General features: G+C 43.4%; 1 protein-coding gene across 16 annotated transcripts in view; it reads right to left on the reverse strand.

Moving 5' to 3' along the window:
- Positions 1 to 2,945: 2,945 nt before the first annotated feature.
- LOC147102129 (uncharacterized) overlaps positions 2,946 to 18,493 on the reverse strand; it is a 330,921-nt gene continuing 315,373 nt past the window's right edge. For 14 of the 16 annotated variants that reach the window (XM_085964374.1, XM_085964369.1, XM_085964366.1 and 11 more), the window contains 4 exons: positions 16,588 to 16,635; positions 14,027 to 14,083; positions 9,344 to 9,400; positions 2,946 to 4,902 (listed from right to left, as the gene is read on the reverse strand). In XM_085964374.1, coding sequence (XP_085820500.1) covers positions 4,856 to 4,902; positions 9,344 to 9,400; positions 14,027 to 14,083; positions 16,588 to 16,635 — 209 coding nt within the window. In that variant the 3' untranslated portion in view covers positions 2,946 to 4,855. The remainder of the gene's footprint in view (positions 4,903 to 9,343; positions 9,401 to 14,026; positions 14,084 to 16,587; positions 16,636 to 18,493) is intronic. The other 2 variants (XM_085964365.1, XM_085964370.1) reach the window with 2 other exon arrangements.

An 18,493-nucleotide genomic window follows, 5' to 3' on the forward strand; every position in this document is an offset into this window, starting at 1 on the left:
TTTAACGGCACTACCATCGCCAAATCCTCCATCATCAACATCTTGGGGGGTCACCATTGACCAGAAACTCAACTGGACCAGTCACATAAATACAGTGGCTTCAAGAGCAGGTCAGAGGCTTGGTATTATGCGAGGTTGGGACATTGGCTGAAAGGTATAATTCTGTGAGTATGACTATGTAAGGCTGTTGCTTTATTAGTCTGTGGGACAGCTCTCCCAATTTTGGCATAAGTCCCCAGATGTTAGTGAGGGGGACTTTCCAGGGCCACCTGGTCTGGGTGTGCCTTTTTCATGTCCGAATCCGGGGCCTAGTATTGTTTTTCGCAGCGGTTTGAGTGGCTTGCTGGACCATTTAAGAGGGCAGTTAAGAGTCAACCACATAGTTGTGGGTCTGGAGTCACATATAGGCCAGACCAGGTAAGGACAGCAGATTTCCTTCCCTAAAGGAGATTAGTGAAGCAGATGATCACCATTACTGATACTAACTTTTTATTCCAGATTTATCTAATTAACTGAATTTAAATTCCCCAGCTGCCATGGTGGGATTTGAGCTCATGTATTCCAGATCATTAGTCCAGGCCTCTGGATTACTAGTCCAGTAACATAACCACTATGCAACCATCTCCACTTGAGTCCTGGTTTAATTAATTGCCCAGATTTTTCTGTGGTAATGACAGCGAAACTGTCATCGTTCGGCGTCTTTACCCCACTGAAACTGACCGTAACTTCAGTATTTAGCACATGCGCAGATAAACGTGGAAATCCTGACGTTGCGGTCAGTCATTCCCTGCTTCACCACAGGCTGCGCTGTGGAACTCTCCATAGCCGGCAATCAGTGAAATTAGTTGAAATGATGAAAACTTAAGCTTTCTGCTCTAATATCGCTGCTGAACACCCTATAAAAAGTTAAGCCTTGTTGGAATAGGTGTAACTGGGATTTTAACAGTGTATTGACTGCTGAACAACCGTTCTGGCCCTGAAAAATAATTTTATATTTGTGGAATGTCAAATTTCTCCATTATGATAAAAATGACTAGAATTTTTAAATAATATTTTTTTAAAGTTTGTTTATGATATTTCAGCTTCTACCTTAACCCCATGTGTACGTCCCAATCTTTATTTTGCTCTCTGTAATTTTTTTTAAGTGAATTGATAATCAGTGCTTATTTCCTGATTTGCTGTAAGAATTCTTCAATGTGATTGGCTGCTTAGACAGCTTGATGATATCACTGCTGCTCCACACTCTGGATCCCCTTTTGACAGCACTACAATCAAATTAAGGTCGAGAGATCTTTGAGGGCAGCGTTCTTAGAGGTCAGCGGTGAGTGCCGTCGCTTCGCTGCTGACTGCAAGTTGTGAGCCAATATATTTGTGTGGAAGGTGACTTTCTTTGTGCCAGATGAAAAATATAAATTTGTTATTTTTTCCACAAAGTTTTTGCATTTGCAAACTTTTCCTAAGCATCTATTCAGAACATTGCAAATACATAATGTGGTGCTAATGGGTTTGTGCCACATATTGGACTGCACAGCAGTGTTAGAACTGTAGGGGTTGCAACATTTCCCCTATTTCCCTGAAGATTGAAAATATTGGTCCACATCGTGGACGAAGAATTGGGTGATGTGATTGGTCTACAGTGTTTTAAAATGTGCCGAGAACCGCAAAAGACTGCTCTGAGATGGACAGAACGTGGACAACACCGGAGTCATAGAGCTCTGTGGAAAATATTCACACACCTTAAGACAGTGCTTTTAGTAATAAAATTGTTCCCTGGAGTTTGGGCAATCACAAAAGGTTTTAAAATGGCCACAGAAAGCTTGGCCAAAAGGACAAAGCAGCAAAACAGCTCGCAGCGAGTTGTCTGTGTGAAAAAGTGGGAGGATACAGGGGCTGTGAGTCAGACCTGCCAATCAAAGGGAGGTTCCCTTTCATTGTACGACATCGTAATTAATTAGAACATATTGCCTCTCACCAAGAACATGGTTTTCTGCTCCTGATGAACTTACTGGGTGAGGGGCTGTGTTTCCCCAACAGCAACCATTATATTGCACAGTTTATTGAGTTTAACTGCATTCTAAGCTACTAATATGTTTACTACAGTCCCCTGAATTTTGAAAAACTGTAATTTTCTTGATTTTTATTTGCATAGGCCTTTCACGCATCTCTGCACACATTTGTTGTTTTGCTTCCAAGAAATGTCTTTCATTTTAATTTGCAGCTTCACAAAGACATAATTCTATCAAAGGGACTGGTTGATGCAGTGGGTTAAACACTGCCCTTTCATGTCTGTGGCCTAGATTTGAATTGAGCACATACTGTTGAGATGAAGATTTCCTCTGCTAACTGTAAACCTTTGTGAAATAGTTTGGACCATCTCAATCAGATCATAGAAGGTCAAGACTTACAGCACAAATTGGATAGGGTCCATTATAAATGGTCTATTGGAAGGATGGATTTATATGTTATAAATGTACTTTTAACATATTATCTGGTCATTTATCTCATTGCTGTTTGTGGGACCTTGCTATGTGCAAATTAGCTGCTGCGTTTCCTATATTATAACAGTGGCTAAACTTCAAAAGTACACAATTGGCTGCAAAACAGTCTGGGATATCCTGCGGTCATGAAAGGAGTGATATAAATGCAAGCTCTTTTTTTCTTTTTCTGTTTCAAACTTTCTTGTGTCGGGCCTAATCATTTTGTAGCTATGTGGAAGGCCTATCTGTCAGTAGGGTAGGGGTTACTCAATGCATAGTTGTGCAGAGTGCTTGTTTATTCATCAGTAAATAATAGTTATTCACTGTGTAATTGTTTGAAATGGATTGCCCTGGTTTTGGCCACTGTGAGAATTGTGCAGAAAATGATGGAGTCTTCATGTTGACATTTTCCCAATCACTCAGGCATCAAGTTATACTTGGTGTTCAATGATTTATTTACTGAAAATATTTATTTAAACAATTCTGTTTATTTTAAAAGCAGTTACTGAATTCTTGTCCATCCAGTATTTTCTCAGTCACATAGTTTATGAAGATACAGCGAATGGGCATTACACCAAATCTGAAGCAATGCATTAATGTTGGATTGCTCTGCTACAGTACTTATTATAACAGAATTGATGTAAAGTATTACATACTACAGCATAACTTCGAGCAATCTCACTTATCAAAAGGAGTTGCGTGGTGAAGTGATGTGAGAAGTGATAAGGATGGAAATTCTGATCAGCATTTGCTTCTATGAACACTTAAAGTGTTCATACCAAATTACTCTCTATGCTATTTTGACACAGGCATTGAACTGTTTAAAGGTCTAATGGTTAAACCTGTTTCAAGAATAGCGCCGATCATAATTTCTACCTTACAGACAAGACAGAGTAAGAGAGAGAGAAAATAGGGCCAGAAAGAGTGGAGACAGACAGAAGAGTTAGAAAGCAGAAAGGAAAGGATAGGTTCAGCAAGAGTGGCTGTGGTGGGCTTCTGCATTTTCACAATTCAGCTCGCCCGATTTGGGTGCAATCCAATAATTGTACATACTTATGTCTATATGCCGCTCATTTCGATATAGTTAATTTCAGAAGATGATGCCTGAGACTACATTGTTGTGCTGTAGGGATTTATAACAGCATGCACTATGGACAGAGGTTCATCTCCTGACAGCAGGACTATCAACTTGTTTGTAATTCTAATTTGGGGAAAGTTCATGAGCTGAGACTTGTTGGAAAGTTAGTCATTTTCAGAACAAACTATCTTTGTTGGATAAATCTGTTACCTGACTATTTCATTTGGAAGAATTCTAAGAGGACATTTCAATAGAATAAAAATCTTAGTTAATTACAGCTGTGGAGGTAATCAGATTGTTGAAATGTGCAGAGTTCATTTAACAACCCTGATCTTGGAGGTAGTAAAACCCTGGCCACACCACTACCAATGATGAGGAAATTAATGTTCTCATACATTGGGGTAAATGTTCCAATTCCTGAACCTGGGGCTATTGAGTCATCTGGGTGCAATGGATACAGGAAAATCAGGTGGGGAGAAACACACACCTGTAAGGTAGCTGGCCCAATATTCCTGTGTTTGTTGTGTATGAAAAATTCAGTAGCTTCAAGTGTAGGAAGAGGAAAATCTGACCCAATGTCTCTCAGCTTGTATAAACTTCAAAACCTACCAAATCAAAATAGCCAGACCTCTCCAGGAATATTCTGGCCAGGAAGCTAGTTTGGCCTCCAAATGCAAAGTCTTGTTGGCCAAGTGCACAAACTTGTAGAAAAACACTATGTGAAAGTTACGTTGGCCACTTCAGGCCCCACTTATCAGGTTGAGCCATCATTTGTATGAATACAGCTGCCACTCTCAAAAATAGATTTTCATCAGCACCAAAAATGATGGCAAGGGGTGGAGCTACGGCCCAGCTGTATGATCCAGGTATCACTCACAGTACAGTTTGTAAAGCAAAGCACAAGCAACTAAAAATTAATAACACAATTTTTATAACTTAAAAATACTGGAGTCAGAGTCACAAAACAAAACAAATCAAGTCAAGGATGGTGTTAACTATTAATGAGATTAACAGCAAAAGACTCAGCTGTAAGCTGGTCCCTAAATGCTTGAAGCACACAACATATAACAGAGCTTCCTTGATAGCAAAGTCCATTAGATATTGATAATGAATGCAGCCAAATTGTTTCATAGATGAAATGGGAGGGAGGGGGTGGGGTGGGGTGGGGTGGGCGGCAGAGGGAGGGAGGAGGAAGTGGTGGGGGGACGGGGTGGGGAGTTCTATTACACACCATCCTTTACATTCCAAATCATGCAGTAGCACCAGAAATCTTGAGGTCACTTCTTTTCCAATTATTTGTTTATTTTCTCCTTCGGCCACAGTATTTTCCCATTGCACAAGGGGAACCTTCAGAAAGGCAGAAAAACACTTTAATTAGAGACAACATTATTTTCATCTTAACCAACAGCTATTCAAAAGCAGGTCAAAGTTAAATAATTGGTAGAACTGAATTTGAAAGGATTGTCAAATGTAAGAAGACTGTGAATTTTGCTAACATTGTGGAACACTTGTGGCATTGCTCACGGGTAGTTTCAGGTAGAAACAGAGTTGTGGTCCTAGACATTTGTTGGCGCCATGCCCGCTTTTCAGGTGTAAAACAGATGCCTAAGTATCCAATATTGCAGGTGGTCTGCGGGTACACATTCCGCGCTGATAGTGCACTGTCCCATATATTGGAAAAGACTCCTGCATAGGTGTCCAGGGCCCATGCATGAAACAGGCGTTAGATCCTTTGTACATGCAAATAGGAGGCCTACCGTGCGTTTCAGGCCCCCCTTTACAAAATTAATTAGCAACTAACCACAGCATGTGCCGCGCATACTGCAGTCAGTATTCTCAGGCATTTGGCAGCCAAACCAGGGGTCCCTTTGGCCGCCTCCTGAAAGGTCATTTGTAACTTTTTTACCTACTTTAGGAGTGCTCCTCCCGGATCCACATTAAATTTGTGAGCGGCTGCCAGCCACCGCTCACCCCCTTCCTGATTGCCTTCCCCCTCCATCCCTGTACTCTGCTCATCTCGACCGCTATCTTAGCCAGCTGATCTTCATGCTTCCCAGGACTGGCGAGCTACCTCTGCAGCTTCAACTGGCGCCTGCAGCTCACCGATAATAAACAAATGAGGCCGATGGACCAGTTTCCTGTGGTCCAGCAACTGACCTCATTAGGTGCATGCAGCATTGGGATTGTGCTCCAATTCAGGTGCAATCCAATTTCTAGGCTGTGATTTGAGCTACAAGCCTGGACTGTCCCCTTAAGTTCAATGATCCAAAGAAACAAATCCAGGTAATTGCAGCTACTTATAAATTGCTGAAGTCAATCAGAAGGCTAGTAAATTTCAGGCTCTGGACCGATGACTGGCTTTCTTTTTTCTTTAAGATACTTTGCATCTACAATGAAGTGTAACATCATGGGGTAGAGTTTCCGCTTTGGGCGCAATCAGCGATTCCTGTGCAAATTGCGGCGAAAAAACCAGTGCAATCGAGTATGTCGGACATGAAATAGATGCAGAGTTATTTGTGGACTTACCATGACATTGCTCACAGGATAAGCTGTTTTACAAGGTTATGAACATTATATCAAGTAACACACAAGATATTATTTCACTTCTAAAGTGCTGCTGTGTGTCCCTTTAAGGACACAACATGTAATTTCTGAACTTTCCTAATTCATTAGGAATAAGAAAGGGAAATGAAATTGAGGTACAGATCAGCCATGATCTAATTGAATGGTGGAACAGGCTTGAGGGGCTGAATGACCTGTTCCTATGTTCCTATTTAAAAGCAAACTCTATGCAGATCCTCCAGGTTCATTAAAGGTCAGACTGGCTTCTTTTTCTATACTTTTTTTTTAAGTGTAACCCCTGGAGTCAATTCAATGGTATTTTCTGTTTATGGAGAAGTGTTGTTGTGCTTTGGAAATGACTGGCTTTCTTTCTCTTTTTTATGCTTTTTCAGGAATTTGCACATGTGCCAGTGTCATACCTGAAGTAGATAGGTACATCTCAAAACTTATATTTACATATAAAAAATAAAGGGGTTGGGCAACTTTCAACATAAGAATGATTTAACTCCAAAAAAATAAGGGCGAAAGCATCGAAAGTCAGTGATCTTGCAGGTCTGTTTTGCACTCAGAATTTGGCCATTGTCACTTTGAATTGGGGCTTCATTTAGGTGTCCAGTGCGCTGCCTGAAATCAGCAGTCTTCCATGTAAACATGCTATTTAGAGTGCTGTGCTGAATTTAGGACCCAAATGTCCTTTTCAACAGTTCTGGAACTGAGTAATTATTTGTGAAATTTTCTCCAATTAAATATTGGGAAGATCGAAGCCATTGTTTTCGATCCCCACCACAAACTCCGTTCCCTAGCCACTGACTCCATCCCTCTCCCTAACGTCTGTCTGAGGCTGAACCACACTGTTTGCAACCTTGGTGTCATATTTGACCCTGAAATGAGCTTCCGACCACATATCCGCAGCATAACAAAGACCGCCTATTTCCACCTCTGTAACATCGCCCGTCTCTGCTCCGCCTCAGCCCATCCGCTGCTGAAACCCTCATCCATGCCTTTGTTACCTCTAGACTTGACTGTTCCAACGCACTCCTGGCTGGCCTCCCTCATTCCACCCTATGTAAACTTGAGGTCATCCAAAACTCGGCTGCCATGTCCTAACTCGCAACAAGTCCCGTTCGCCCATCACCCTTGTGCTCGCTGACGTACACTGGCTCCCAGTTAAGCAGCGCCTCGATTTCAAAATTCTCATCCTTGTTTTCAAATCCCTCCATGGCCTCGCCCCTACTTATCTCTGTAATCTCCTTCAGCCCCACAAACCACCCCCCCCCCCCCCCCCCCCGAGATATCTGCACTCCTCTAATTCTGCCCTCTTGGGTATCCCTGATTATAATCGCTCAACCTTTGGTGGCCGTGCCTTCTGTTGCCTAGGCCCTAAGCTCTGGAATTCCCTGCCTAAACCTGTCCGCCTCGCTACCTCTCTTTCCTCCTTTAAGACGCTCCTTAAAACCTACCTCTTTGACCAAGCTTTTTGCCACCTGCCCCAATTTATCCTTATGTGGATCGGTGTCAAATTTTTTGTCTTAAAATACTCCTGTGCAGCGCCTTGGGATATTTTACTATGTTAAAGGCGCTGTATAAATACAAGTTGTTGTTGTTGAAAGTAATTTGGTGAGTCAACAGAAGACTTTTCTCCAGGGGCTTCTGGCACACATAGCCTTGCAGGCTCCAGCAGAAAAGCCTGGCCTCTACAGAAATAGGAAAGGATTTCATTCACTGAACAGCCAGCTGGTATAAAAACATCATGCAGGTTTCCTGGTAGCTGTCATGGTACCTTCACGCTGCGCCAGTCCGCAATCCCCCCATTTCAGCCCAAGCATTGGGTCAGAGGTTAGCTTCTTGGGGACAAACTCTATCTTCTCCAAAACCTGGATAATGAGACCTCAGGAACCCAAGAAAAGATGAGGTGCAATCAGTGCCATGCCACCACTCGAGGCCTGATGGAACAGATCACATTGCTTCCACTGCCTAGACAAGTCTGGAGGTGTTCTGCAGTATAGCTCCCAGAGAGTATCCAGAATCATTGTTGTCTGCAGCATTCTCCACAACTTTGGCACCCAGAGGGGAAAACCCATTGAAGCTGCATAGGAAGACATGGAGGTGGAAGAGCATACGTGACAGGAAGACATTAATGATGATGAGGAAGAGCAAGGCCCACCTATACTGCCAGCTGCAAGAGTTCTTTGGTAGAAAACTTACTATTCCCCTGCACCAACAGTTCCTCCCAACATCAGTCTCAGTCCTTCCACCATCCTTAGGAGTCCAGTGAACCCAAACACAAGCATAGGGCTTTCAACGAAACACATTACATGGTCATCAAATACTCACCAAATAAACTCTGCACAACAAGAATTTCAAAAAGGAAAGTAATTTACAGTAATCTTTGTACTGGTCATTAAGTACTGTTCACTCTGGTGCAACCCCCTAGCGCCTGTCCTAAGTGCCCTTCTATCTACTCCAGTGCTCCTATGAGGTGCTCCTCAGGACGTTTCAGTTTGGGATGCAGAAAGCTGCAGGGCCTCCAATGAGGGAGCTTGAGATGTCTGTGGCCGGCCAGGCCTGAGAAGGCTCATCTGCAGACTGTGGCTCCAGGGCTGCTGCTGCTGGGGAAGGTTGGGCTAGCTGGCTTTGCGGCACCAGGGTTGGTATTAGACGAGGGAATGGCAGAGGAGGAGGCATGCTGTCATCCTGAGAGACCACTCAAATGATGCCACTGCGACTTGTATGGGGATGCGCCTCAGCACTCCCATTGATCCGTGGGCAAGCAGACTGTAGGAGTGCTTTGATGTCGTGGAAGCCCCTATCAATGTTTTTCTTCAAGCTTAGTTAGCTGCAGGAATGGTGGAGCCTAGAGCTTGCATTGCCTCAGTATGTGCATCAACATCTGAGTTTCAACATCTGAGAGCTAGTATCAGGCAGCAAGTCTCAGCAGTTGGGGGATGGTATTATTCGTATACGCATGTGAATGCATGAAAATAGTAATGCTGCTTGAAAAATATGGTTTCAACATATACAGTACTTGGACACAGAATAACATGCATACAATTACCAGGATCCTGTTGCATCTCAGTAGTCAGAAGTACTTACTATTTGCAATGTGTATATAATAAGCTTATTAACGTGATGTAAGGATCAGTTTAATTGCTTAGCTTTTAGTTAGTGCCCGTATTAAATAATGTGTACATTCAATGCAGATGACTGCGGTCTTAATTTCTCATACCTCTCCCATAAGGAGACCCAAACTGGCCCAGTGCACCATACTGCTTAGGAGGTTTACCTGCAACAGACAAAATCTGGCCCATTAAATATCGCTGTACATCCTCTTTCATAATGGGCTGGGATGGCCTGCTCATTTATTGGAAAGCAGATGTAAAATAAAAAAACTCTGTTGTACCCACGCTCATTACCATGAGAAAAATCATCCTGCTTTGTATATCAACTGGAATTTTTTCATGAGGTAACTCAGTAGTGGATGAAGGCAATATAGTAGATATAATTTATTTGAATTTTCAATGGGCATTTAAGAATGTAACACTTTTAATAAAAGTTAAGCCTCATGGGATGCATGGCAGATTGGCTATCCGGTTTGTAAACTGGGTTGGCAATAGAAAGCAAAATGTATTGGTAAAAAGACTCTAGCAGGGGTCAGTGTTGTGGATTTACAGGATAGGGGGATGAATTTATTATGGGTAACTGCTCTTAACACTATTTATAAGTGATATCGAAGAGAGCATTCTTGTAATATAAAATCTGCTGATTAAGCTATGTGGCCAGTTGATGAGTGCAAAGGAGAATGAAAGTATTCAGTGATTTGGATCAATTAATTAGGTTAGTTAAGGGCTGGCAGATGTATTTAAATGTGGGTAGATGTAAGGTGGCACATATTGGAACTAGAAGCATGAAATGTGTATAAATAATGAAGTGTTCTTGGAAAATGATTACTGACCACGCATTGAAAGTTCTCAATCTGTAGATGATATTAAGGGACTAATTAAGTAATATGATGCATGAGCATTTTTGATTACCAAAACCTTACTTGGATCAACAGTGCGGCTATATTTGGAAGATTTTATGTGGTATTGCGTTCTTCATCTTCAAAAGGATACTGGTGTGTTGAAGAGACTCAGAAAAAAACAAAGATGATTCTGAGACTTTGATCTCCTCGCAACTTGAGAAGAATTTGAAGTGGGAGGATCCAGTTGTCATGGTCCACGTAAGAACCAACAACATAGGTAGAACTAGGAATGGGGTGCTGCTGAGAGTTTGAGGAGCTAGGGTCCAAATTAAAACGCAGAACCTCAAAGTTAATAATATCTGGATTGTTACCTGAGCCATGTGTAAATTGGCATAGGGACAAGCAGATCAGAGAGTTAAATGCGTGGTTCAAAGAGTGATGTGGGAGGAAGGGGTTTTGATTCATGGGGCACTGGCACCAGTTCTGGGGAAAGAGGGAGCTGTTTCATTGGGACGGGCTCCACTTAAATCGGGCTGGGACCTGGCAAATTGAATAACTAGGGCTGTAGATTGGGCTTTAAGCTAAAAGTGGGGTGCGGGGGGAGGTGGGGAAATCAGGTGAGGGGAAATATAGAAATCTAAAGAGAAAAGTCAAAGCAATGGAGCAGTGTAGCGATTTGGGTAAAGATAAGCAAAGTGTGACAGGAAGGAACAGAGAGTTTAACAGTAATAGTGCATCAGCGAATAAGGCATGGGCCCAGTTTGCTCAGGACATTCTTTAACAGGAACTAGTGAAGGACACAACTAGATCTCCATGTTGAAAAACAGTGATCAAATGCCACGATCAGGTCTTTTCCCTTTGCGGTATGGACAATTTCATCCACTCTGATCGGGGTCCCTCCTTCATGTCAAGTAAACTCAAAAGTTATCTTTCCCAACGGGGCATCGCCACAAGTAAAATGACACCGTATCATCCTATTTGAAACGGACAGGTTGAGAGATACAACGCCATCATTTGGAACATTGTTCGTCTTGCACTGAGGTCACACAACCTATCAGACTAGCAGTGGGAAACTATGCTCCCTGACACGTTGCATTCCATCAGGTCTCTTTTTACATCCACCAACGCTACTCCTCACGAACGATTTCTTCAGGTTCCAGCATCGCTCCACTCATGGGACGTCCCTACCATCATGGTTGGCAGCTTCTGGCCCCGTGCTGCTCCGAAGATTTGTCCGATCCTCTAAGAGTGATCCCCTCGTCGACGAAGTGGAACTGACAGATGTCAATCCCACGTACACGTACGTGCGGTACCCTGATGGCCGGGAATCCACAGTGTCACTTCGGGATCTGGCTCCCTGCCCTCCCACGGACCCAATCGATAGTGGGATCCGTATTAATGACGCCGATACCCTGTGCTCCTCTGAGGATGACACCCTACCTGGGACGTCAAGGGATCTGCCAGCTATTCCGCCGGATCAACCCGGGGAACAGAGCGCTCCCCGCGGGATGGCCACCCGAAGCCAGGACGCCGGTCAGTCACCGACTACTGAGCAGGGTGAAGCCAGCTCTGCGCCTGTGGGGGCCCGCACCCGGAGCCACGATCTCCCCAGTCCCCCTCAGGTCGATCAAGGCGACACAGACTCTGCCAGCCCGCCGGTACGAACCAAGCGACCCAGGGACCAAAACACGGTCCGAGGAGACGTGCCTTCTGGCCTCCAACGGAGATCCTAACGACTGCGTCTATTCTTAGTCCGATTAATTCGGTAGAAGGAAGCCGCCTGACTTCCGATCTTTCAGGTGGGAAGAATGACATGAATCTTGTCATTCATGTGGAAATGACTTATGAAATCTTACTGGGCGGCCTGCTGGTGGCGCTGTCCAGGGAGAGTATAAATACTTGGGCATGGGCCCAGCTTGCTCAGGACATTCTTTAACAGGAACTAGTGAAGGACACAACTAGATCCCCATGTTGAAAAACAGTTGATTAAAGCCTTGTTTAATACTGAGACCAAGTGCCTCGTAGTTTTCTTACGTCAATAGTCAATACTGAGGAGGACTGCATGAAATTACAAGAAGACATTAATAAACTTGCAGAATGGGCATATAATTGGCAGATGAATTTCAACACAGATAACTGTGAAGTATTATATTTTGGTAAGAAAAATAAGGAGGTCACATATTACTTCGAAAATAAGGGGGAAAAATTTGGTTGCTTTGCGCCATCCGTTAGCACGAAATTCAGCGGGAGGTTAGCAGCGGCGCTAACCGTTAGCACAGCGCGGCGCTGTGCCGCTGGCAATGACATCATCGCTGTGTGCGGCGCCCCGCTCGCGCCCCGGCTGTAATATTCGGTGGTGCCCCCGACTTACTGCCGGACACTATGTCCGCTGGGGTCAGGGAGGCCTAGCTGCGGCCGGGGCGGCACTAGTTAAAGGGGAGATGGCAGGAGGCCATTTTTGTTGCTGGCTGCCTGCCAGCACCTGCCCCCGTTGCTGTCCCCGGCCCCCGTGAAGCCCCCCCCCCGCAGGGTACCGGCTGCTCTCTGTGAGCCCGGCACTCCTCGAGTGCCAGGCTCGTTTGCCAGCAAACCCGATCCCTGGTGGCCCAGCTGGGTGCCAGGACGCGCTCCGCCAAGCCCCTCTCCTTTAATAAGGGGAGGAAGGCCTGCAGTACCGTGGCGCGACGTTCCGCAGTGCGTGGCGCTGTGGCACGTAGGGCTGCGGTTTTGGCTTTTGGCTCGCAGCGCCCCAAGAGGGATGCGGGGCACTTCCAGTAGCGCCCCTCCTCCCTCTTGGGGCGCTACCTGGGAAAATCGGCCACAGGGGCGCTAATTTTTTGGGGGCGCTAAAAGTATCTCGGATCTCAGAGTACAAATACACAAATCACTAAAAGGAACGACGCAGGTTAATAAGGCCATAAAAAAAAGCAAACCAAGCACTAAGGTTTATTTCTAGAGGGATAGAATGGAAAAGTAGAGAAGTTATGCTAAACTTGTGTCAAACCTTGGTTAGACCACACTTGGAGTACTGTGTACAATTCTGGTCACCATATTATAGAAAGGATATAGAGGCACTGGCGAGGGTGCAAAAAAGATTTACAAGGGTGATACCAGAAATGTGAGGTTATACCTATCAGGAAAGAATGAACAGGCTGGGTCTCTTTTCTCTTGAAAAGAGAAGGCTGAGGGGTGACCTAATAGAGGTCTTTAAAATTATGAAAGGTTTTGATAGAGTAGACACCCAGAGAATGTTTCCACTTGTGGAGAAGAGCAAAACTAGAGGCCATCAATATAAGACAGTCACCAGGAAATCAAATAGGGAATTCAGAAGAAACTTCTTTACCCAGAGAGTGGTGAAAATGTGGAACTCGCAACCACAGGGAGTGGTTGAAGTGAATAGTATAGATGCATTTAAGGGGAAGCAAACTAAGCATATGAGGGAGAAGGGAATAGAGAGTTATGCTGACAGAGTTAGATGAGGAAAGACGGGAGGAGGCTCGAGTGGCGTTTCTGTGCCGCATATCCAATGTAATCCTATGTAATCTAAGTCATGAGAGATCTTTAAAATTCTGAGAGCCAGAGATATTATAGATGTACGAAGGGTTTAACCGGAAGAGCCAAGTACAAAAGCAAAGTAATGGGTATAAAGGACAAATTCTCAGCAAAATCAGTTATTATTATGTAAATTGATGTTTAAAAGAGAACTGAGTATACATGTGACTGAATATTAAACGGATAAAAATAAAGGGGCTGAAATTCTGATCAATGGCTCAGTTTGGGCAGATCTGCCTCTTTGTGCTGGCCAGCGAAACTTCATTGGGAGGAGTGGGGGGAGGCGGGGGTGGGTTTGAGATGGCAATTTTTATTTGATAATTTAATTAATGTTATATTCTGACTTCCAAAGTTTTAACTTTGAAATTCCTTATTATCAAGCTGAATATTTGGTACCTGCAGTCTGTCGATAGCCCAGCTGTCCAATTCCAGCTCCATATCCAACTCCAACTCCTGATAAGTAATTTATTAGATATTATTAGAAATGAAAACCAGATCCCACACCCCAATTTTATTCCCTCGCTTCTCTCCAAAAGGTGCGGACATCAACAGTCACTGGTAGCCTTCTGGTATCTCCATCAAAATGGTCATTGTTCATGTGTGAGCCAAAATGCCTTTATAATTTCTTTCTATGGATGTAATGTTTTCTCTTACTTATACTGCCACTCATCTGCCTGCCATATTGTATCTCTCCCTTCTATGAGCTCTATATCTAGCTAATTTAAGGTTCTTTTACATTGACACTTGTCTAGTTAGGATTGAGAGAGTCTGGTGTTGTGCGCTGGCCCTCTGTTTTTGCACTACTAAATCTGGATCTCTTATCCTAGTGGCAGAATCATAGAGCTGCTTTTCATGGGTCTATAATTCTGATGTCTAATAAGATAGCCAGGTATAATAATGTAAGGGGAGCTGGCTCACAGATGCTGGCATCCCACAATCTGAACTAAACAAGTGCTAGTGTAAAAGCATCTTTATTCTCCAAGTAGATGTCTAGCTTTAATCATGGCTCAGAATTTCCTCGGAGCTGTTCCTGCTTCGCCGCCAAAAATGCAGCTCCATTACTCTTGTACTACACTGGTCTACCTACAAAAAAATCCCAGTTATCTTGTAAAAAACACTATTTGTTCAATGACTCATTTGCCTGCAAAATTTAGTCGGGAACTCATTACCGTCACCAAAGATTAGCAATAAAATGTATTTTCCCTTAGTTTCCAAGCAAGATGCCTAAACCTTCTTTTGAGACCTCTGACTACCTCAGAAATAAATTCCCACTTGCATAACCACCACTGGCTCATCTCTTACTGCTTGTACTAGTTTATCCATCCTTTGCTCAACCTTTGCACCTGATAGACAAATCACTGCCCTGTTAGTGCTTTCTTCATCAGAGAAAGAGCCACTGATATATCACACCAGTAATTATTCCACTACCATTACCTCCCTCTACATTCTCACACCACACTGATTTCTCCCTGTGCTGCACTGTTTTGAAGGTGGTCTATGCTAGAATGTAGCAGTTGGATACACTATTCAGTATCTTTATAAATGGACATTTATTTTTTAAAATAAAACCATATAGGTTACTGCAGTGCTGTAGCAACTGCATGATGGGATAGCCTTGAATATCACATTCGTTCCTGCATAGGTGTGCCTTATTCTATTAATTTGTGTTATGTAATAAGTTTACATTCTGATGTACATTACATACTGACCAGTTATTTTACCATATAATGACTGTCCAACACCTCCAAAAAGATTTTCACCATTACTGTGCTTCAGTTATGTTAGGGGGTCGATGCGTGTTAGTACATTATTGTAATCCAATCTGTATTATCAACGGAACTACAATAGAACCTACACAGATAACCATCATGGTCATTGTACTGGGCATTTTTTGGGAAGTCTAAGCTTATATAATACCCACAACATCTTGCACTAAAAACTATTTAAAGATTGTATCATGGTGTTACACCTCCTTGTCATGCAAGATTTTTCCTTTAGTTGAACAAGGAAGTTGTACTTAGTATGGTTTCAATGTCAAAACTTTTTGGTAGAATCAGAATGTTTTCCAGATGCATACTCCACATAAACCTAAACCAACATCAACATTTGGCCCGTAATTTGCGGTCAGCTGTGAAGCAAAGGCGTTCGCCACTGATGCCCTGAAGTAAGCTCCCCACAAAGATCTCGTGAATCTCTGTGGCAAGAAGTTTGGCTTTTCCAACATGGAATTGAAATCATAGTGCGAGCTGCTGTGACGTCAACAAGCTGTCTAAGCAACCAATCACAATGCAGAATTCTCACAGACAGGGAAGCAGGAAGTGAAAGGCTTCTTTGATTCTAACTTTTTAAAAATGTTATAGAAAGCAAAACAAAGATTGGGGCTCTCACATGGGGAAAAGGTAAACCTGAAATAAAGATGAACAAACTTAAAAAAAAAAAAAAAATTCTTAAAAATTTTAATTGTTATTAAAATGGATAAATGGATAAATTTGACACTCCACAAAATTAAAATTAGTTTTTCAGGGCAATAATGTTTCTTTAGCAGTAGTTATTACTCAGATTGCCGTTGAAAACCCAGTTACACCTCATTTGAATGGGTCTAACTTTTTATGGGGTTTCTAACAGCGATATTTCTTTGTAAAAGGGGAAGTATTCGTCAGGTCAGTGATTTCACTGAATGCCGGCTCTGGGGAAGGGTGGGGGTGGGGGGGTATTCACAGCGCAGCCAGTGGAGGAGCAGTGAATAACAGACCGCAACTTCAGGATTTCCGTGTTCGGCTGCACATGTGCTGAATCCTGAAGTTGCGATCAGTTTGAAAGGCAAAATTGATGGTGAATGCTGCCTGTTTGCTGTCATCAGGACCGCAAGTTCCGGGCCATATTTAGAAACTCACACAAGTTTGGGCTCTCTTCATGCATGAGGTATATGAGGACTACAAAATGTATCAGGTCCTTACCAGGTTGATAATAGGGTAGGTATCCACCATAGCCTCTTTGCCCAAACCCTGAAGAAGAACCAGAATATGAGAAGTACAATAATGATTAAACAACTTGTGGTTGGAAGCTAACTCTGTAAATTGATTTATCATTAAACAGACAGGATCATAATGATTAATAATCATTTTGTTTTAAATCTAACTCAATTCTGTATCATTTTCACTGTGTAAGATGAGGCACTTGGTCTTATTCAACTGAAATGAGCTCTTAGGACAGATGAGTGTCATGCCATGCTAGCTTCAGACAACCTGCGCTATGGCATGGTAATGCACCAGTTCTCTTAATGTTATAGAAATGACATTATTGTTCTGCCTATGTGGTAAAACCTAATACATTTGGAATCACAGCTGTATGTGCATGTTATTGAATTATCTTGGCCCTTTGAAAACGATGACAACATTGATGCTGATTTTCTGATAATGGCCCTGACTGTCGATCGGAGGCTTCCTGCGGGCGGATGCCTCCGATCAGAAAAAATTCTACGAACCTACCTGCTGGTTCCGTAGATACCAAGGCTTCCGATTCCGGGCCTCTCCTCTTCGAAATGCGCAGAGGTCCACGTATCCCAGGGGCGCATGTGGTTCGCAAGTGCCCCTGGGATCACGTGGGCCAGCTCAACCAATGGAAGAAGGGAATAATCCCCCTTCATACTTTTGACAGTTCCATACGTACAGAACTGTCAAAAGTATGAATGGGGATGACTGCAAAAATGCACCAACACACTGAAATAAATAAAAACCATTACATATATAAAATTGATTAAAATGGCATTTGTTATATGTTAAACAAAAATTAAATTTTTGAATTTTTTTTATATGTTTTAACAGGGCTTAATATAACCTTACCTTATTGGACAGGGTTTTTAATTTATAAGTGAGTGATAAAATCTTATTTTTCTATTTTAAAAAAAACCTCTTATGCTGGTCTTATGCCTGCTTTTACCAGGCGTAAGAATTTTATGGCCTTTCAGCGGGCGGAAGTTGAGCAAACAGTGCAAATCTCCACCCGCAGAGGCACTTTTCTTGGGCATGTGGATGATCTGTCAAGAGAATTCTTGACAGATCGTAAGTTCTGGGTTTCAATGCATGCCTAAACCCGGAACTTGCGCAGCTGTTATGGGCGCGTAAACACCTCGTACGCACCCGTGGGGGTCGGAAATTCAGGGCCATTAAGTATCAGCACAACAAAGGAAATATTAAAATATTCTTCTGCAATGCATTCTTCAGACCCATTACATTAAGTTTCTAGTTACAGCAGCTGACAAACCAATTGGAGGTACGCACTCATCTCTGAAGGAACCTGCAAAGCATAAGGGCCTAGAAATTGGGTAAAGCCCCGCTTGAGGTGTTAGAACTGGCGCTGCGCAAAGTTTATAGCCAGACGAAACTTATCGCTGCCTGGCGAGATATTGGGTTGCATCGCCCCCAAAGGGGATTGAGCCGCGAACTCAGACATTGCACGGGGCTCCTAAGGCGCAAACGTTCAGGCGCTACCCAATATCGGCGCAGACGGGCACAGCGCAGGTGATCTCAATTACCGGAAACCACGAGACTTCCAGGTGCCGGCCGGCTCTTAAAGGGGTGGGTCAGTCAGCCTGAGCTGCTACACTCAATGCCCTGTAGGCCTCAGAATCGGCGCTCGCCCTTCTCTGGCGCAAGAAACTTGGTGAGGGTGGAGAAGGTGAGACAGAGAGCAGAGCGCTTCAGCACTGAGGCTCTGGACCAGTTGGTGTCTGCAGTTGAGCGCCGTCGAGATGTTCTGTATCCTGACAATGGCAAGAGGCCGAATCAAAAGGCTTACCGGCGATCTTGGAGGGAGGTTTCTCAGAGGGTCAACTCCAACAGCATGGCGACCAGGACCCCTGTT

The sequence above is a fragment of the Somniosus microcephalus genome, chromosome 22 (genome assembly GCF_052327205.1).
Source record: "Somniosus microcephalus isolate GS21.2 chromosome 22, FLI_Smic_1.0, whole genome shotgun sequence".
Taxonomy (NCBI): domain Eukaryota; kingdom Metazoa; phylum Chordata; class Chondrichthyes; order Squaliformes; family Somniosidae; genus Somniosus; species Somniosus microcephalus.